Raw genomic sequence first — 22,133 nt, 5'->3', positions numbered from 1 at the left:
TACACGCTATAATCACAGCGATTCACAATCTCGACAACTTCACTCTCTACGAGTGCAAAATACACACTAGCTTGAAACAGAATAATAAATTACCCAAAACTCACCATAATTACTGTTCGCTTTATCATCTTCTGGCTTTTCTCTGACAGGCTCATATACTAACAAAGAGGCATCTCCGACATTCGCGCAGTTCCCCGATTATTTGAGTAATTCGCCACACATGCTCCCAGCGTCACGTGACTTCCGCTGTCATAACAATATGTATATTTCATTGACAAGTAGGTGTAAATAAATAAGTAATTTTAAAAACATGAAGAGTTGGTAGGAGTTTTTGTGATGTATGTAATTAATTTATTAATATCTCATAAAATATAGAAGGTAGGAGGTTCTTTTAAATTCTAGCCTGTTAATACTTATAGTTGGTGTATGTAATTGGTGGACATTCTGAAACACATATAGGGAGGAAAGAAAATCTAAAATGCAAAATTCAGAGCAGAGAGGTATCACATGACACATAGAAGTGAAGATTGAGATTGAGAATTTATTTAAATATTTTTTTGTTACATTAACCTTTAAAGCTTATATCATATGAAAATTTTAGTTATAAACTATGTTTTGATTATAATTTTATTGACATACATTTATAACAAAATTGTTTAATTAAGTTTTGAATGTAACTCTGTAAAAGTCATGACATGTGCACTTTGATTCACAGCCATGCACATAGGGTTAATTGTTATTTAACAATATCTTAAACAGATTATATGAGAAGACTAAAGTAATGTTGTCAATCCTACATATTCTTCAAATGTTATTAAGTCTACAGACTTAAAATGCTAAAATCTGAGGTTTGGTTTTTACATGATGGACAGAGTGCAGATATCCCATGGTGCTGCTTTCAACTCAAACAACATTAATGAAAACCTGTATTAATATGTATTGAATATAAGAAAATTCATCGTACATATGATGTACATTCCACCACGATAAGAAAACTAGTCTTGTTTTCTTGGTTTGTTCTTGTTGAAACTTTGTCATGAAGATTTTTCAGTAAACCTCTGGAGTATATTATTATATTATTTCAGTGAGTCAGAAAATTTACACATTCTAGGTTATGATACTTAAATGACCTCTAACAGCTATAGGTTTATTATAATTGATATCAGCTAGGTGCTTTTTAGACCCATTCAGTTTCATCTGCTAAAAAAATGAATGCAGTAAAGAGAAGTAAACAATATCAGATAAGTAGTACTACATGATAGTATGAGTTTAAGTTTAGTGCTGGATAGTTTTGTAGAATTAACTACAGCAGGTGTAGATGTATCGTATTTGGAAATCATGAGGCAATACAAGCATGATGTTGATTGCCAGCATGTATTTTATAAAAGAAACTTCTTCAGGAACAGGACAAGTTTAGATGAGTTCTTATTTTTAATTATTGTCTCAAAAATTGATTTTATTAAGTACATTAACATTTTTAAAATAATTATTATAATGTGTTTTTAAAGTTGCTAACAACTAAATTGTTATTTTAAACCTTAATGTATGACAAAAAAAGGAAACAAATAAAATCAGTGTTCAAGCACAATATGATACAAAATGTAAATTATTGATAAAATGTAGAAATATCCCAATATAAAATTAATCATAAATCAAAACGTCCAAAGTGGAATATTGTAAAAAGCCCTGACATGTTTTATTGATGTTGTCCTTATTTTAGTATTTTTAACCAATCACACTTTATGATTTCATAAAACTTTTTGACAGCTATTATTATTGTGTCTTCAGATGTCTTATTGTTAAATATCAAATATACTAAAAAGGCCTTGTTCACACCTTTTCAGTTATATGTGCACTGAACAGTTTACTCTCCTTCATCTCTGTGATACTAAAACATTTGATATATACTCTATGTTAACATTTACAATTTCTGCACTGTCTTCCTTAAAACGTAAAAAAATAGAACTTTTTTACCCTCTTCTTTAATGGTGTCTTTATGTTCTATTTTGTGCATGTTTTATTTTTTATTAGTAAACTTATTCAGTGTTATGGTTTTAATATATGGACAAGCAACTACAGAAAGCAACATTTGTTGTCTTTTAAACAATTTTTAAAACGTTTTTGAAGATAGTTAATGGTATAAAAATAGATAATTAATATTAACTTCCAATCTGCATAGAACAAACTAAAAATTGACCTGATAATGAGTATAGTTAATTCAATATACTTTTCTTTGCATTCTGTTAATTAATGATATTTTCAATGATATTTGTTATATATTTTGGCTTTCTTTGACATTTGTATTTATTTGTTTTTTTTACAAGAATTCACTGTTTAGTTACTTTAGATGAATCTAATACTAGTAATATATGCCAACCATTACTTTTAACTTTATTCCAGCAGTGTAATTTCACACCTGTATAGAGGAAATATACACTGGCTCATGAGTTTTTTTGTCATTAACATTGAAAAATAATTATCATTTACTGATAAGATAATCCTTTTTTATGGTTGAGATAAATGAATGTTTTCATATTTTTATTTAGGGTCCAGTTGCACAAAAAATGATTGAAAGAGCTAGAGTTAATGGATCTTGGGTGGCACTACAAAACTGCCACCTGGCAGTGTCATGGATGCCAATATTAGAAAGAATCTGTGAAGAATTGTCACCTGAAAACACTCACCCTGACTTCAGATTGTGGTTAACTAGCTATCCTTCTTCAAAGGTTATATGCAGTTAGACTGTCTTATTTTTCATATTAACTATGTTTAATAGTTAAGATATTAAACAGTTTCTTGATAAACCAATAATTAAGCTGTGAACTGAACATTTATCAAAAACTGTGTTAGTCAAAATTTTTAGTAAAAACTATAGAACCTTTTGTATTTCATGCACTTATACATCATATTGCTTTACTTGTTTTGGTTTTTAAGTACTTCTGTCAAGAATTTATTTACTTCTTCGTGGTTTGTAAGTACTTTTAATCAGAATTATTTACTTCTTCTGGTTTGTAAGTACTGCTGTCAGTAATTCTTTTCATATTTTGGTATATGAGTACACTTACCAAGAATTGATTTATTGTTTTGGACACTTTTGTAAGAAGTTCAATAGTGTTATTATTAAAATGATAATTCTGATATGATACCCTACCTACTCTCACAAAAAACTTTCACGACTTAAACTGCTCTCTATCAGCCAAATTTCGTTTGCCACTAGTCTTGATACTCCCACTTACCCTCACATATGTTAATGTGAGACATCTGCACACTAACTTGCAAATGGTTATGCAGCAACTTTCCATCAATAGGAGTGTGACACTACCCCTATCATAAAAACAGCTCCCTCTCTAATCTTGCAGCTCTTAATCACTTCTCAGTTGTCAGTCTTACAGTTCGAAGGTGTTTTGGTTGTGTTTTCAGACTGATTTTTTTTGCTTAATTGCCACAGTTTATAGTTTTGATTTTTAGCCACATACTTTTTTCGAGATTTGTAAACCATTATGAGACTTCTTTATTTTTTCTGTCTACACCACTCATCATAAATGCACAATTCCATATGGTTTCTACCTCATTGGCTGTAACTAATACAGCTGATTTGTCTACCACTTCAAAGCCATCTGAGCATGTTGAGGCTCTGGAGGTAATGGCTAGTTTGCTGGGAGTTGGCTTCATTTTTGCAGGCTTCTAGGCACTTGATGATTATTCTCTTATACCTTGTAATGCATAGCCTGTACATTAGGATGAGGTTTTGAACTGCCTAGTTCCTCCTCCTGCTTATTACTCATAGTCATATGTCATTTCAGGGGAGGTGTACAAGCCTCCTTCCCTTTGGCAGACCTATTCAATCAGGTATGATATATTTTCTCATTCCTTTCCATTTCTTTTCATTCTATACCTGCCCTTATCAGTGATGAGCTGTGAGGTAAATTTTAGTGTTCCCTGCTCCACTTGGGTTATTGGGATTCCCAGGAGTAGTTTTGGGGACCAGTTTAGTTTGGAGATATGTATACCTTGACCTCAATTCTTTGGACAACCTTGCTCTGGCACATCGTTCTGACCTCCCTCCATAGGCTTTGCAGAGTTTGGAGTAGCTTTTCCCTTTGTGAGGATCAAACCCCCATAGTTCGGTTTTAGGGTATGGCACTTTTGTTTTGTACCAGATGATTTGGGGGGGTGCGTTTCTGTATCTTGGGAGCCCAGGGTTAGATCAGCTCTGTTGCATAACTTCACTCAGTGCGACAACATTATATATATATGGATTTCCAGCACTAGGGTTCAGGTTTCAATTATACAAGGTGGAATCAGCAGTTGGTCCATTTTGGCTTTGCTCTACATTATACAAACATTCTTACTCCATCAGACATGGTACAACAATGTTTTAAACAAACTTACCCAAGTTGGAGATAATTTCTCTCAGAACTTTGGGTTTTGAGGTTATCAAATTTGGTCTAGTCCTTTTTAGAATTTCCCTTCTCCTCAGGTTTCCATTTCCTGCAAGGTTATTTATGAGGAGATACCTGTATTTGTGGTTCTTATTTTCATCTGTTTGTTATCCCACGAAGTTAGGGGACTGGTTCTCTATCATCACTCAATCGTACCATTTATTAGTCCTTTCACTATTCACCATGGGGATAATCAGGCCCCTTATTAGGTTTTCCCTCTTAGTTTGTGGAGGATGAGGTTATATGATACACACTGATTCCTCCTGTGATTCCTGGGCCTGTTTGTTTCTTCATTGTAATCCTACTTTTTCCTGTGATTTTTCTCCCATTCCCCTTAGAGGTTGGATTTGCCTTTCTTTGGATGTTTGTCGTCTTTTTTCCCATCAGATCTGTCACCTTACCTTGTCCCTGGCTGCCCTTTTCTGTCTTCCCTGGGTGGACATTATCACGGCAGGTATGTGGACTATCCATTTATTTTTCTTTATGAGGGCTTTTGCTATATATGTTTTGGATTCCACTCTGTGGTAAGTGATGCCTGACCAGGTATACTTAATCTTAAAATCTGCACTATATGTCCTGTGACCATGCTAAATGTCTATCACATTGACTCTCTTCCTACTGCAGACCTGATGTACAATTCTAGATACCACCAGGTGTTGGTTGATTGATTCCGTCCAATTGTCATCTATGCATCGATATCACAAATATTGCAGAAAACATAATAAAATGTCCCAGGATCATGTTATGCACACCGTAGAAATGGGGTGTTCTATAGGACCACTTGTAGTTTGTATCTCATGGCCTGTTGCTTCATAAATATGTTTGTCTCAAACCATACACTCATAGACTTACATAGGTAAAGCAGGCAGGAATTACTGCCCATCTCTGATGCTCTGTGGTGTTGAGACTCTTCCTACTGCAGACGTGATGTATAATTCCAGATGCCACCAGGTGTTGGTTGATCAACTCTGTAAACATGCTAGCTCTGCTTTTCGAAAAGGGTATTGCAGTCACTAATTGCACTGCGTCTGGCGCTGTGATCCTCTGGACTCCCAAATGCATTTTTTCCCTCCTTCGTCTAGTGGAGTATGGAAGTCCTTGTCATTTACCAGTTCCTAGCCACTGTTGAGAGTAAGACAGTGGCATTCTATCAGTGTAGATGGCATGACACCCTTTCTAGCACAGACCTAATATTCAATTCCAGATGCTGCCAGGTGTTGGATCTAGCTTTTTGCCATATATATTACAGTTTGCCTTTCCAGCTGAGGTTCTCTCCTTCCTACCATCCACCAGATGCTGCTTCTCAGTAGATCTGGTGCTGTTTCGAGCTGGACCAGCCACATATGTCCAAGGCTCAGAAGAGGGGGGTGTACCTGGTGCAAATCACTGGAGCCCATGCCCATGAGGGACCCAGGCTCGAGCAAATATTTCCCACACATATGATACTAAAAAAGTCTTCCTTCTCTCTCTCTCTCTCTCAAACAAATTAGTATTTATATGCTGATGCTTCATTTTGAGTCTTGTAAGGGGAAAAAATGACATACATGACTGAAGGGGGGTAAGAATGAATGAGGGGACTCTGAATCAAGTGAAGCATCAGGGCCCAGGATTTCTTTCCCAGACCCTACATAAGTCCTCACATGTGTTTGGATGGTTACCCTCCTCCTACTACAGACTGAACGATAAATTCCCAATGCTGCCAGATTTTGGACAGGAGATGCAACCCCAAATAGTGGTCCCTCTTCCTACCATCTGCTGGATGTTGGTTCCTGGTTGATCTGGTGTTGGTTGTAGCTGAATGAGACACATGAATTCCTGCATTTTTAAGGCAAGTACCCTCTTCCTACCATGGACTGGAAGAAAAATTTCAATTGCTGCAAGGTTTTGAAATTGAAGATGAACACCCACCTGGGCTCTCTGCCTTCCTTCCATCCAGTAAAAGTCAGTTTCCAGTGGATCTGGTGTTGGTTGAATTGGAGGTGCATAAAGGTGGGTTCTTGGTACAAAAGCTTCTCTTCCCTGCCAATATCCATTTTTGAGGTGAAAGGTGGAGGACCCTCTTCCTACCACAGACTTGATGTACAATTCTAGATGCCACCAGGTGTTGGCTGAGGTCAAACTCCCATTTATGGTCTATAGCACCCTAGCCACTATACACCAAGGGGTCCTTTTATATCTATACCTATTCATGGGGTTCCTCCTTTGTTTTTGTCCTTTTGGTGACACATTAATAGCAAATGAAGAGTATACCTGGCTCAGAAGTGATGCAGTCTCCCACGGGTGTGTTGTTATTAGTTCATGCTCACACCCTCATGGTTTTCTTTTGGGTGCTTCTCACTAGCCCTCCATCTCTTCAAGGTGGGATTATAGCTTTTTGAGAGGTAAAATATTGTATCGAAAGTTAACATTTTTCTAAACTGAAAATGTATTTCAGATAGATACTTACCCTCTTCTCACATTTCCCACCCGTCCTTCCCACTTCTGGTGTGGTTTGGTTTGATCTGCCCAATCTCAATATGGTTAAGGTTGCTAGTAATGATAGGGGCAGTGTCACACTCCTATTAGTGGAGGGTTACAGAATAATCATAAGTGGGAGTATCAAGGCTAGTGGAGAGCAAAAATTGGCACCATTAGAGGACAGTGTAAGTTGAGAAAACTTTTTTTGTGAGAGGGGGTAAGTATCTATTGGAAATATGTCTTCAGTTTAGGAAAATGTTAACTTTTGTATGTATAGATTTCTATTGAGAACTTTTCTATTGTTCTTTTGCCTAGTCATGTTTCTCAATAGCTTATTAATTTTCTGGTTTATGTTTTTTTTTTAGTAGTTCATCTCATGTTCTTGTTTATGAATAGAAACTTTCTTAGAAATTCATTGTTCTGTATAAAAGGTTGTAAGAAGTAAAACCTAAGAATGAGACACAAATGTAATTTACTGCACACACTTAAGTAGGAATAATACAAAAGTTATAATTAAGTTTTTATTTTGGCATAGGATAGCAACTGTATTTTTTTTTCTTTGCATTTCTCTTTATCCTGTTTTAAGCTATATTCTTATTATGTGTCTTTTTCCTGTTTTTAAAGTGTCTTCTTATTGTATTTGTTTTTCTTTTTTAAGGTTTGCTCTTATCATGAGTCCTTGTCTTGTTTTTAACGTATTTTCTTAATGTATGTAATTTTTGTTATTTCTCTTGTAGGTTCTTATTATGTGTCATTTTGCTGCTTTGAAAGTATGTTCTTATTGTATGTCATCCTATTTTTGGACAAAAACTATAAAACAGGTGTTGTTTCTTATCAGATAGATCACGTTTAACTATTCATGCTTTTAGCACATTGTGGACTGGTCACAAGTTTACTTGTGTTTTGTGCAGAGTGTCTTTGTGTGCCATTTATTAAAATGTTGTGTTCAAAAGGAGTCAGATGCATTTTATTTTGTTCCAGACAGTTATTGTTTTTCTGATTTTTGCTTCAATACCCATACTTTTAAAAATGGCTTCTCACATAAAACGTAATATGTTGAGTGAAGATGATAATTTGTCAGATCTTCCAAGTGGAGTTGAAAATCCTGATGTGGATGTGTTTCTGGATCATTCTGACAGTGACTCTAGCTACAGTGACATTGTTAGACCTACAAAGATATGTAAAGTTGTTGTGCTCTCAACTGATTCTGAATCAGAAAGTGATGATGATTCCTGTTAGTGATTTGTTTTCCCATTGTGATAATGGTAATTGGTTAGAAATAGATATTCCACTGAACTTGTTTGAAGGAAACCCAGGGATCACTATAACTCCATCCGAACCTGAAAGTATTGCTGCCATGACAAATGTTTGGTGATGACTTGAAATGTTTTGTCAGGAAATGTTTACCTACCATAATCAAATTGCAGAGAAACATAAAATGTCACCTAAAGAACTTCAACGGTCTGAAGCTACACCTACAGACCTAGGCCTTATTATACTAATGGGGCAGACAAGGAAATATAACTGGAAAGATTATTGGTCAATAGATCCTCTTTTGATTAGCCCAGAATTTTTGTAGACAATAATCCGAAACAGATTTAAACAAATTTGGATATTTTGGCATTTCAATGATAATCAGAAATTGGATGAGTCTCCAGGCAGGCTCTTCAAAATTCAACCAGTACTGGATTATTTTCTCATTAAATTCAGGACACTATAGAAACCAAAGCAACAGTTGTTAATGGTTGAGGGCATGATTCCATGGAGAGAACGTTTAAGATTCCAAACATACAACCTCACAAAAATTGTAAAATATGCTGGTGAGAATGGTGTGTGAGAGTGACATGGGTTATATTTGCAACATGGAGATTTATACTGGTGAAGGTAAAACATTGGGGGACACTATTCTTTCAAATTTTGCTCCCAATCTTCGATTGTGGCACCACGTATACTAGGACAATTATTACAACAGTAATTCCATGGCACACCTGTTTTTAGAACATAAAACAAGAATCTGCATAACAATCAGAGTGAATAGAGGGTTGCCGCCAAGTCTAAAGACTCAAGTTTCAACAATGAAAAAGGTGATCTTCTCGTTTTCATATGGAAAGACAAGAGAGAAGTGAAAATGGTTTTCACCATCCACGACTCATCTGTTTTTACCACAGGAAAAAAAAAATAGAATATTTGGAGAAGAAATAAAAAAAACCTGTATATGTTCTCCAATACAAATGCCCACATGAAAGGTGTTGATTAACACTTTATCTGCTATTTCCAAATAACAGTATTTTTAATTGATTTCATTTCCAAAAGTAATGAATAAATTGGCACTGAAGGGCTAATACTTTCAACTGCATGAAACCAGGTTCAAAGGAGAGGTGCATGTGTTTATACATACATAAATGTATAGCCTTGGGAATTCAAATTAAAGTTCATCTTTGGTTTCAGTAAACAGAAGGTTTTTTGTAATTTAGCTGTTGGGAGTAACATTTAGTAATAATATATTTTTCAGTGGAATGGAGTTGTGCATGATTTCATTTTCTGGTTGGTGTTTGGTCAGTAATAAAATATGAAAAGGAGAATTGATTTTCATTGTTTTGTTTGTGTTTTTCTTTATGGGTGACAGCTGTCACTCAAAATTGTTCTGCTTTATTTACTCCTTGTATTCATCATTTGTTTCTACATACAAAATGTTTTGAGGATTATTTAAAGAAAAAGAAAGTTACTCTTTTCTAAATAGGGACTTAAAGAGGTATTAGCTGTTTCTCAGTTTCAGTCAAGAATAAAGCAAGTTAATGTTTTCTAAATAGGGATTTAAAGAGATATTAACTGTTTCTCAGTTTCAGTCAAGAATATAGAAATTTACTCTTTTCTTAATGACTTTAGCTAAGACAGCTTTATATTTTTTGTCCTTTGGAATGAGTTGCCCTAAGATTTGGTAGATGTAGTTAATTTAAGGGAGTTTAAGAGAGATATTTTCATGATTAGGGATAGCTTAGATGGAACAAAAGGTCCCCTTGTTGTTCTTTAATGTTATGTTATGGTAGCTCTTTCTGATGTCCAGTCACAAGTAAAGCAAGTTCATCTTTTCTAATTAAGGACTCAAAGAGGTATCTTTTTTTCAGCTATTCTGTAAAGAAGTGCTTAGTTTTTCTTTTGTTTACCTTTTATGTTTTTTGAGTGGTGAGAGTAACATATGTTAGGATAAGCTAGATTAGGGATGATGTTAGTATATTTAATTTAGTTCTGTCTTGTAGGTATTTCTATCATTACTTTACTGTTTTGATTTTTGGGTGTTTTCAAAAGTACATGCTGTGATCAAAAAGCAGTAGGTATTATATTTGTCCTTTCAGGTCAGTATTGTTTTGCAAAGCCATTACTGCTTATTGAAAAAATCTTAATTACTTTTAACATCTCTTTAGTTCCCTGTGTCAATTCTTCAAAATAGTGTCAAAATGACCAATGAGCCCCCAACAGGTTTAAGACAGAATTTGCTTCAGTCTTACACTAGTGATCCTATATCTGATCCAGCTTTTTTCTCTGGATGTCCAGGAAAAGAAGTAGTAAGTTGAATGTTTCTTAGCATTTTTTTCCCAGGTGTTTTGCACCTGTTGTTTTATAAGAACAGTTTGGAATTGTTATGGTTTACCATTATCTGCTTGATTAGTGAATTATATTAATATTTAGAAAATTTTATGACATTATTATTGAGATAGATATTCAAAATCAGTTCAGAAAACCAGAAGTTTGTGTTGCTTGTCAAGTGTTGTGAATTTCTGTTAATTTTTAGAATAGTCTAATTAAAAGCTATAAGCTTGTGTTATGTATTGGATTTTGTGAACTTCTTTTAATTTTAAGAATAACCTGAAAGCTATAACCTTGGCTTGCATTGCATATCAAGGGTTGCAAAATGTGTTTAATTTCAAGAATAATCTTCCATTAAAATTACTTTTTAGCATGAAAATCTATTGCTTATATTGCATAATTTCAGGTACCTTGAAAACTTCATCACATAACATAATTATTTGTATATGGTTCTTCATCTTAAATATTATGCCATTCCAAAAAATATTATCATTCAGGATTTCTTAGAAAGCAAATGAAGTACACATCTTTTTTCTTTATATGAATAAAATGTGACCCTACTTCTCAGTACACTGTTTACATCTGAAACTCTTAAGTCTGGAATCCTGTTTATATTTCATCTGTATTAAATCTTTTTCTTTAGTGTTCATTTCTTCCTCTGAGTATAAACAACATAGCATATGATTCATTGATACTTTTATATTCAACATAACCGGAAAGTTTCTATAATTAGATACAAATTTGAAACATTTGTATTTTTTTTGTCTCTGGCAGGTGTTTGAAAAGCTTCTTTTCAGTTTGTGTTTCTTTCATGCTCTGGTCCAAGAACGAAGAAAGTTTGGTCCACAAGGTTGGAACACACCCTATGAATTCAATGAATCTGATCTCAGAATATCTGTGCTTCAGCTTCAGATGTACCTCAATGAGCAGGAGACAGTTCCTTATGAGGCCATCTCCTACCTAGTAGGAGAGTGTAACTATGGAGGACGTGTTACAGATGACTGGGACCGATTACGCTTGACAACACTTTTGGATGACTTCTGTAACCCACGAGTTGTGTCTGAACCAAAATACAGGTTAGTTGTCTTACTTATATACATGTGAAAGCAGTTTGATTAACTTGAAAACTACCAGAATGTCAGCTGACATTTTGGCTGGACGTGGCATGGGATTTAGTATGACAGAATGTGGATCTGAGTTTGTGTTACATTACTAAAGAAAATAAAAGGTACACTGCACATTTTGGGGTAATGGATACATTATAAGAGTAACATTTAAGTCTCAGTTTTCAATTCAAGTAGTCTAGTAGTGCTGTTTACTCGCTGCCTTCCATCTTTTTTTATGTCAGCTAAATGTAATACGTTTTAACAGAAATAAACTATCACGAAGGAAGTACTCATTTCTTAAATTAATATAGATGTTATATTTCTTGCATAACATTTATTTTCAAGTGCAAGCACTGAAAAACAATCAGTCATAAAGACCTAATAACTTGAATTTGGTGAAACAGCAAGGTTATTACTTATTTCATGATGTTTTGCAGTATTCAAATGACAAGTTCATGATGAATCACTCGACATTGTTTTCTGCTGAAAGCAGATGTCTATTCTCACAAAAAGATTATCAACAAATAACTGGGAGTTCTGTAAAGCTTCAAATATAAAAATGTTTTCAATATCAGTTGATAGGGATGCCGGCACTCTCAGGACCTCTGCTTTCTTACTCAGGTCTTTCTCTCTTGGGTCCAAGACCAATACAGTCAATTGGTGGCCTGTCGTGTCCTTTGAGCTTTGAATTTGGTGACAGATTGGTTTTCATGCTGGGACAGTATTCTTCCCAAGAAGTGATCTATCCATACTTGGTAATTCAGGGAATTTGTCCTTTCATTAATGCATTTGCAACTCCCCTCAGTATCAAGTTATACTGTTACCAGTTCTGGATTCTGCAGCTCTTGCTGTAGATGCTTTAAGTCAGAGTTTATACAATCTCTTTCTCTATGCCTATTCTTCTCTATGATTCATTCCCAAAGTGTTGTCTCCTTTTTTTTGTGACACTCTTTGGTGGGTTCTTTTCATTGCTTCTCTTTTGTCTGCTCATTTGTGGTTTGCACTGCTGTGCTTTTTGACATTCAAGGAGCCTATTCCAGCTTGGAGGTCTCTTTTTAGGTTAGCCTCACATGTCTATCTTTCATGCATGGATTTTATTTGATTCTTTGCAACATGGGTAGAATTTTCTCACACAGTAACCTGTTTTATTGCATACTCTTGTCAGTCATTCACCCTTACACTTTATCAATGGAAAAGGCTAGTCTACCATCAATGGTCTGTTTCATCATTCCATTCCTCCAATTCATCTAACACTACCTCATCTCACTTCCTTTGTCATCTGGGTTTTGCAAGGCAGTTTATCAGTTTATACAACTGCCAGTAGGGGAATGACTTTGTGTATGACCTTCCATCTCTTCTCTAACCTTCTTTTCATTCTTCTCTGGTTCTTATGGGCCTCTTCCAAACCTTTCTCATCGGTTGTACTTCTTGTCTGGTTTCTTTCCCAGACTGAAACCTCTGTTTAGTTCTCTTGGCTTTCACATGTTTTCCCATGTTTGAACTTTTGGTTACTTATTCTCTATACCATCTTTCTCTAAAGAATTACTTTCTTCTTGCTTGTGGGAGACATCACTCTAACATTTTTGCTTTAAATGCCTCCAACACTTTATAATAGGTTGATTTTATTCCCAGACTATTCCTTTCTCCTCAGGACTCTCCCTTTCCTTTTTTTTCTCTCTACAATTGTCTCCTTTGTCCTATTAGGGCAGTACATTTGGTGTTATCTAGCTCATACTTCTCCATTATGTAGTAAATGATATTGTCTACTGCTGTGGGATTCTTCTTCTTCTTATGACTTATCTCCTTCCACTTTGACCAATTGGGTTAAACAACACATATGACTTATTTATTCTTCAAGTTAATCCCACTGATATTAAACCAAGTGGATGCACCTCTTGATCATAAGTAGGGCTGAGATGTCAGAATGTTCCAGAAGAGGAACCTGTAGGTGCTGGGCCATTACCCAATTCACTAACAGAGAAGACTTCTTAAGTGAAACAACATCTACCATCCCTGTAAGAGAATATGCCTGATGGCTAGTTAATGGACCTGAGTCTTGTGTGCAACAGAGTGAGGAAAGTCAAGCTGTTTACCTGAGTGACTACATCCAAAATGAAATGAAAATCAAAATTTCAAAAGTTACATACTAACTATGGAGGTAGCTAATTCATGGTGCTGTTCTGTGTCATGCAAACTAAGTTACTTTATATTTTTATTTGATACTAAACAACAAGATTACAATTTAACATATGACAGTTATTGGCTATTAATAAAATGACTCATCAATTTATTTACAGAGACTGCCAAAATTAATTCACACATGACCATAGCTACCATGGCAAAAAAAAATAGTGCACCCAATCACCTAAACCTACAATTAATCTAAAGCTTAAATTTTGTTTGTTAATCTGCTGTTGTCTGTAGGGAAGTCCTGATGAGAACTGTATGTGGTGGAAGTGGCTGAGATTTGATCTTTTGACCTATAAATCTTCTTGTTAGAAAGGCAGAGATATGCTATTCACTCATCCCCCAGCAGGACTTGAATCTACTAACAATTTGACAAATTTCAAGAGGGAACTCTCCAGGTTTAGCTAATTGGCTAAGTGTTATCAGTTAGGTGGATCTATAAAACATCTATTTTTACTGTATGAGTTTATTCTCTGATATGATGGGCTATTACAGATAAATCATTATTGTCTGTCATGTTCCTAAATTTCACTTTGGTTAGTATTTCTCTTTCACTAATACATTAGAATCAACATTTGCAAAGGATGTATTTTTGTTTATTGTTGGGTTTGGGTATGCACTCATTGTGAATGTATTATGTTGCGGCTTCTGTATACTGTTCTGACTTTATATGTTTTCAGAGACCTTTGACACAAGGGAATGTTGCTGTTTGTCTACTTTTTCCTACTTATTCTTGATGTTTGTCTTTATCAATTATTCAGGTATTGATGGCCATAGTGTTTTTGCATTCTTCTTACCATGTTGTGTATTACAAACATTGTTCATTGTGGAAATTAGGCAATTTATAATGTCTGTCTATACACTTTAGGATAGCTTGATATATAGTTGAGGTATTACCCATATCAATGTATCTTTTGGAACCATTTAGGAAAGAGAACTTGTTAACGTTTTTTCTATTTCTGTAGTGAATGTTATTGCTGGATGTTACCTGTTCAGGTGGATCATAAATTCTGAAATCTTGTCTCTAGTGTGTGACCATTTTTAAAATGTGCCATATCCTCTTATATGCATTATTAAAATGGTTTTATTTGTCGGTTTGAAAGGAAATATTAGAAAATAATAATACTCTTGTGTACACATACAAAATTGGTTTATTTATGTCTGTTTTGAAACCATTGTGAAACATAATGTGTTCATGTAATATGATTTATTAGTAGATTCTTAAACTGATTTTGCTGTGTATACAGTATTAATGTGGTTTTATTTATAGGTTATCTTCCAGTGGTGAGTACTATATCCCAACAAAAGGTAGCTATCAGGATTACATCAGTTTTATCAAGGTGAGAAAAAGAACTTATTGACCAGAAATTTAAGTTCAACTCTTTATTTATGCATATATCTTAAATTTTCAATTGTAACCACTGTTTCCCTTATCTGATGAGTCGTGATAACAGTTTTACTTTATCTTTTGAGTCGTGGCAGTAATATTTAACATCTTTTAGGTTAACATCACAGTTAGTTATGATCACATTTCTCCCTTTTGAGTTTTCACAGTAGTTTTTCCTGACCTGCTGATTTGTTATAGTATTTTCCCTTATCTGCTGAGTTGTGACAGTATTGTTACTTCAGCGGAAGTCACGTGATGCTGCTGGCATGCGTTATGAGTTTCTCGAATGATCTGGGAAGTCCAAAATGCCCTCTTCATTAATATATTAGCCTGGCAGAGAAAGCCAGTGGGACAATGAATGAAGAGAGAGAAGTAGTTACTTTGAGTTACATGCAATTTATGATTCTGTTAGTTTCAAGCTAGTGAGTCATAAAGTGTGTGTTTTGCACTCGTTGAGAGAGAAGTTATCAAGATTGTGAATCACTGTGATTTATAGCGTGTATTGTAAAAGTTGTTACGTTTAAAGTGACGAGAAACGTACTGATTGTGGAACTTCTGTGTACTAAAAGTTTGTATTGAGGAAGAATAAACTGGTTTAATCAAGAAAGGACTTGTATTGCTGAAGAACCTCGGAAAGAATTTCTACCGGAAACAAGCAGATACGTAACAGTATTTTTTCTTCTCTGCTGACTCCTGTCCTCCCAAAATTTATACTTTTGTCCCCTATTCCTACCATTCTAACCATTAATTATGATAAAAAATTATGCTTCAACACTATCAATTCCCTTAACAATTTTAAACATCTCAATAAGATCCCTTATTACTCTTCTTTTTTTCAAAATAAAACAATTTCAAGGATCTTAACCTGCCCTCATATGACAATCTTTCTATCCCAGCTATCATCCTGGTAGCCCTTCTTTGAACCCTTTCTGACAATTTAATGTTTTTCATTAGGGTAAAGTACACAAATGTGGCCTAACCAGTGACCTTTACGAGGAAATGTAACCTCTTTGGACTTACATTCAATATTTCTTTACATACAGTCAAAATGTATTTGCCATGCCACTAGCAACAGTACATTGCTTGGATGTCTTAATAGACTGATGAACTAGAACACCAATATCCTTTCCTTTCATAAAACTGTTAAGGTATTTCCCATCAGAATTATACTTATAATTCAAATTATAATAATCCACATGCGATATCTTGCATTTATTATCATTAAAACTCACTAAATGATCTAAATGCTTTTGTAAAGCAGCAGTATCCTTCTCATAGCCAGCACCACCAAAGGTCTTAAGACTGATCCCTGAGCTGTGGTACCCCACTTGTGACATTAATCCAGTTTGACTGAACTCCATTAATAACAACCCTCTGCTTTTTTCCATCCAGCCACTCATCTATTGAATTAGTTAACTTATCCTCTACACCAATAGAGATTTTTTTTTTTACTAAACTAGTTACACCAAATACACACACACACACCCATATCTTCTTCTATGTAAGCAGTAACTTCTTCAATGACTTTCAAAAGATTAATAAGGCAGGATGTTCTCCTAGTGACACTATGCTGACTATCCAACAAATTTTTAATTGTGTTACGTGACTTTGGAAAGCATCTTTTATCAGACTTTTAAAAACCTTTCCTACCACTGATGTAATACTAATAGGGCTATAATTAATGGGACAATTTTTATCTCCTCCATTGAACAGAAAAGCAACATTAGCCAACTTATGGTTTTCTGGCATTTTCCAACTGTTCAAATACTTAGAGAAAAATATTAGCAAATGGCTCACATATCTAATCCTTAACCTCCTTCCAAATCCTTTGGTAAATATTATTTGGCTCAGGCAGAAGCAGCTCTAGAGATAGCAAGGCCCTAGGTGAAAGTCATACATGAGGCCCTTGACATGATAAAAAAAATTCAGATATTAACAAAACATAAATAAAACATCAATATGAAATCACAACAATTTATTGGATAGGTACAATTACAATTTTATTTCATTTTTATGCATTTGGTGGTGCTGAAGACATCTATAACAGAGGAATAATCTAATTTTGAAGCCAAATTATGTTCAATAGACAGAATAGCCAATGCTAATAACCTCTCTTGACCCATAGTAGGTCTTAAGTAAGTTTTTATTAATTTCTGTTTTCAAAGATTGCTGAAGCAACTGTAACTGGAATTGTTGAAATAATTCTTAATGCTACATAAACATTAGGATAAACTTCAATTAAATTATTATCTATAATATATTTTAGTGAATCATGAATGTCTATATTTAGAGGTACAGTCTTGGTACACATTCTTAGTTCCTCAAATAATTCTTCGCCATTTATATCAGAGTCGGACAACTCAAACAGAGGAAGTAGCACTTGTAGTTCTTTAAAAAATTGTAAAAGTTCTTCATCAGACTTGTTCTTTAAATATTGAATATTATAGAGAAAACCAAAACTGGTGTAGTAGGTTTTTTTTAACCCCTCATCAAGATCCAGCACTTGCACAAATCATTTCGACGATAACGTTGAAATATTCAGTTCTGAAAATGTCTGCAGGGTTAGCACTAGTTTTGTCTGGACACTCGTAATCAAAATGTATTTTCTTCTTACATAGCCTAATTTCTTTAAAATTCCTCAGAATGCCCATTTCATCAGTTATTTCATTGGCAGAGTCAAAACAGTTTCTTCTAGCCAGCATAGAAATTCCTCAAAATGTTTCAATGCCGTGTCCAACTGCATACAACACTATTGCCATACTTTACTAATTAGGTTTGTTTTCACTAAAATATTGTACCACACTACTAAAGAAAGTACAAACTCATATGACAAAATTTTTTCTTCTATCGAACTGCATTCACTACGAAATGTTGGATCACTGCATATTTATGACACTTTTTCTAGGCAATCAGCAATATCTTTTAATTGGTATCGGGCAGCCTTCACACTCTCCGTTCTGCATTCCCATCTGGTTTTGGCCAAAGGCTTAACAGTAATATTTACTCTTTCGTTTAACACAATTCACCTTTTGAATGAACCAGAAAATAACTTATACAGCCTTTGCAAAACACCAAAAAATAATCTAGCCTTTATACAAGACACTGCTGCATCACCAAGCACTGAATTCCAACTGTGACATCCACAAGGTGTAAAGAAAGCTAAAGGATTAATATTTAGTATTCTTGTTTTTACACCACTTTTTTCTTCCCGCATGTTAGCTCCATTATCGTATCCTTCACTGTGGCAGTTTTGTATCTCCAGCCCTAGGTTGTTGATTTGTGAAAGTACTCAATTTTTTAATTCTTCAGCCGTAGTTTTTTCTACAGGTATAAATCTGACAAAATGTTCCTCAATGTATCCTGACTTTTTAGCAATGTCTGCAGTATAGTCCAGAATTATTGAATAATATTTTGCTTGCTGTATATTTTGAATAATTGCAAGTTTAACATGTTTGGCCATCAATGCTTTTAACTCATTTTGAATGTTTTTTCCCAAATAATGATTATGAAGACTATTATTTTCTATGCATTCACCGGGATCATAACTAATAGATTTATATGTTTTGTTAAGATCATCAGATTTTAATATATCAAAGTTAACAGAATCTTGCTAATTTTTTTATAGACACTTCTATCAGAGCATTATTATACTCACAGTGAATTGATGTGTTTTGAGAATCTTCTTCGTGGGCCAAACCATTTCACACATCTTCATTTTCATTCCCAATTGCAGACTGATATACTTTTTCTGCCTTTAAATATTTCAGAATTCAACCACATAACTGTTCTTTGCATTCTTCCAAAGTCACCCGCTTTCATCTTTTTGCATAACCTGATTTAAATTTTCTGCCTTTGTCATGTTCTTTTCTCCTCTTAGACATTTTTTTTTGTGGTGGGTATAATCTTATTATTTTATTATTTGTCACTAACCACAGGTAATTCACTATATGACAAGAACGTTACAAATTCATCCAAGCTTCTGGTTATTTTTCCCATAGGAAACAAATTTGCACTCTGATTGAAATTGATGATTATGTACTCAATGGACAAAGAAATAGAATACATCATTTGATAGATGAAAACCTCTGCTTCCTATCGGTTATATGTAATATACAACTAAACATAAGAGAGAACTATTAACAAATCCTGAAAGAGGTGACAAGTGGGTGTGGCAGGAGGGGTCTGATTTTCTTTTTGATAGCTCTGTGACCAAACAAAATTGAGAACTATAAAAATTATGGTTTGTCTGAGCAAATTGGATTTTATAGCGGTAGTTTACATTAAGTTTTGCTTTTCTTTAATTTTGTCCTTTATATATTTTGGGAACCAAGAAGTGTTTTTCTATTTTCTCTACTAGATACTCATGTTAAGGAGCTTGGCTCACAATCTGTGAATAAGGGGTTTAATTCCCCATAACCAAACATGCTTGTCCTTTCAGATGTGGTAAAATTATAATGTGACAGTCAATCTCATTATTCATTGATAAAAGAGTAACCCAAGAAGGCAGTGGATGGTAGTAATAAGCTGCCTTCCCTCCCTCTAATCTATCACTGCTAAACTAGTGACAGCTAGCATAGATAGCCCTTGAGTAGCTTTGCACGAAATTCCAAACATACTATATCAAACCTATTTCTTTTCTAGAAACCAACACTGTTTATACACAATAGATGTAAAAACTGTTGTAAAAACAAGTTAAATGCACATTCCCTTTAATTTAGAGGTGTATAAAAAAATAGATTTCAGAAGTGTGGTTTATTCTGCCACAAGTCACTGCCCAATTAGCTTTTTGTTCAGTACCATAACTAATCACTTAAGAGGTATGATGAGACAAAAAAGATTGTATGAAATACTATTTATATATATGTCGTATAATACTTTAAAAGTTACAGGTTAAATGCCAAAAGCTACCAAAGTACTGGAAAACCAGTAGGCCTAAAAATTGTTATAAAAACAAGTTAACTGCATTTTTTCCCCACATTCCTATTATATTTTCCATTGCAGCTTGGAATCAGAGGTGTGTAAAGTCAGAGGTTTTCATACACATACATTTCATGTAACTTACAACATTAATTCTGTTTTCATCTATAGATTTGTGCAACAGAACTTTGTTAAAGTATGTAATACATCAACCATCACAAACTAATGTCAGCAAAGTTACATTAAATAATATCAGTCAAGAGAAAATGTTAATTTCCAGCAGTTATGTCAATTAATCTTGTTTTGTATTGCTACAAAACTATTGACAAGTTATAGCCAGAGTTTTCATCATGCCTACAGAACTTACCCCAGAGCCAAGCACCTGAGGCTTTTGGTATGCACGACAATGTAGACATATCCAGAGAACTACAGGAGACTAAACAACTATTTGATTCAATCTTATTAACTCAGGGCCACAAAACTGGTGTAGGAGAAGGTTCTTCTGAGGGTCAGTTGTTGGAGATAGCAACTGATATTCTGTCAAAGGTGAGGAATTTTCTGTGGTGCTTTTTAGAAATTTATGAGAATTAGAAAATAAGCTTAAACTATAACTTCAAAGATTGACAGATGTTAAGTCCAATATTGCTCAGATGGTTTTACTTAGTATTTGTTTTCTTACAATTGATGAGGTAGCAAACTATCCAAGTTATTACCAAGGGCAGTAAATACTTAAAGTTTTATAATTTTTTTTGTTATGTGTAAAAGAAATACAAAGCACTAAATTAAATGTTTTACTTTTCAAAACATGACGTTTATTTGCAGTATGATTACCATTAGAATAGTTTATACTTATTAACCTTTTAAGCACAAGCAGATGTGATTACCATCTACTCGACTAGGGAAAGACATTTATGTAACAAAAATACAGTAACTATGTGCACTCCTCACAAAAACTTGTAATAATTTGTTAAAGTTTATTAGTATTTTGTGCATAAAGAATAACATTATTTTAATTATTTCTTTCTAATAAAAATATTACTTATCTATAGTAGTTATTTGCACTGAAATTGTTAAAATAGTTTGAGCGCAAGGTGATTTTCGTTTTAACTATAAAAATACTTTTCTTCATCTTTCATTTGCATAACCTCTAGAACTTTCTAAATGAATATCAAAAGTTTTTTAAGGTAAATATTTATATTTTATTTTCCATTTTCTCTGACATATCACCAACTCTAACTGTTATCATCAATGTACAATGCAATGAAGTGATTAAAATTAGGAAATAGAAAAAAGTACATACCTTTTAATTTTTTGTAGAACATCTTTAAAGATATTTTTTGGTTATATTCATAATTTCAGGTCTTTTCCTTTTCACATATAGTTAACTTGTAATGTTTTATTTTCCTTTCTTGTCCTTTACCTCTTATTATTCATCTCAACACAAGTCAATGGTGCCCTCAAGGCATATTACAGTGTCTCTAGCAGACATGCGCAACTCTTTGGCAAAATTTTTGTGCACTGTGTAATATTGTAAGCTTTGAGAACTGACACAAAGTATGATGTATATTTAAAAATGTTGAAGCCTTTCAATTAGGCATTTTAAAATATATGTAATGCATAATTAACTACAACATAAAAGTAACACTTAAATACAACTTAACTGTATCTCTAACTATAACAGATTTAGATAAGAAACAACTGTAAGTGCTATAGTTGATCAAGCAGCCAACAATACTACAATCAGTGACATGTACTCCATAATTAAAACTCCATGGCAATTTCAAAATAACCATTGTTAGATTATAGTGTAAAATGAGCTCTTTCTATTGACTATATACATACATATGTAACCTCTACGTGTAGACTATAAACCTCAAACAAATTTGTTGAAGGTGGGTGTGGCACCTGTGAGGGATTGACAAAATCTATTACTTGTTTCAACTGCATTCATACAGAGAACTTTATAATGTACAAATAAAAAGGTTATGTAAGCATCTTATAGTCTAGACATACATCTACATAACTGTCATTGTATTATTGAAGATACAGAGA

General features: G+C 34.0%; 1 protein-coding gene across 1 annotated transcript in view; it reads left to right on the top strand.

The window, feature by feature from the left end:
- Positions 1-22,133, top strand: part of LOC106461591 (dynein heavy chain 7, axonemal-like) — a 239,815-nt gene that overhangs the window by 196,448 nt on the left and 21,234 nt on the right. The window contains exons 57-61 of the mRNA XM_022388600.1: positions 2,547-2,726; positions 10,322-10,462; positions 11,259-11,560; positions 15,048-15,117; positions 20,442-20,627. Of these exons, the coding sequence (XP_022244308.1) occupies positions 2,547-2,726; positions 10,322-10,462; positions 11,259-11,560; positions 15,048-15,117; positions 20,442-20,627 (879 nt within the window). The remainder of the gene's footprint in view (positions 1-2,546; positions 2,727-10,321; positions 10,463-11,258; positions 11,561-15,047; positions 15,118-20,441; positions 20,628-22,133) is intronic.

Source organism: Limulus polyphemus, unplaced genomic scaffold (genome assembly GCF_000517525.1).
Source record: "Limulus polyphemus unplaced genomic scaffold, Limulus_polyphemus-2.1.2 Scaffold994, whole genome shotgun sequence".
NCBI lineage: Eukaryota > Metazoa > Arthropoda > Merostomata > Xiphosura > Limulidae > Limulus > Limulus polyphemus.
This window is presented reverse-complemented; position numbering and strand designations above follow the sequence as displayed.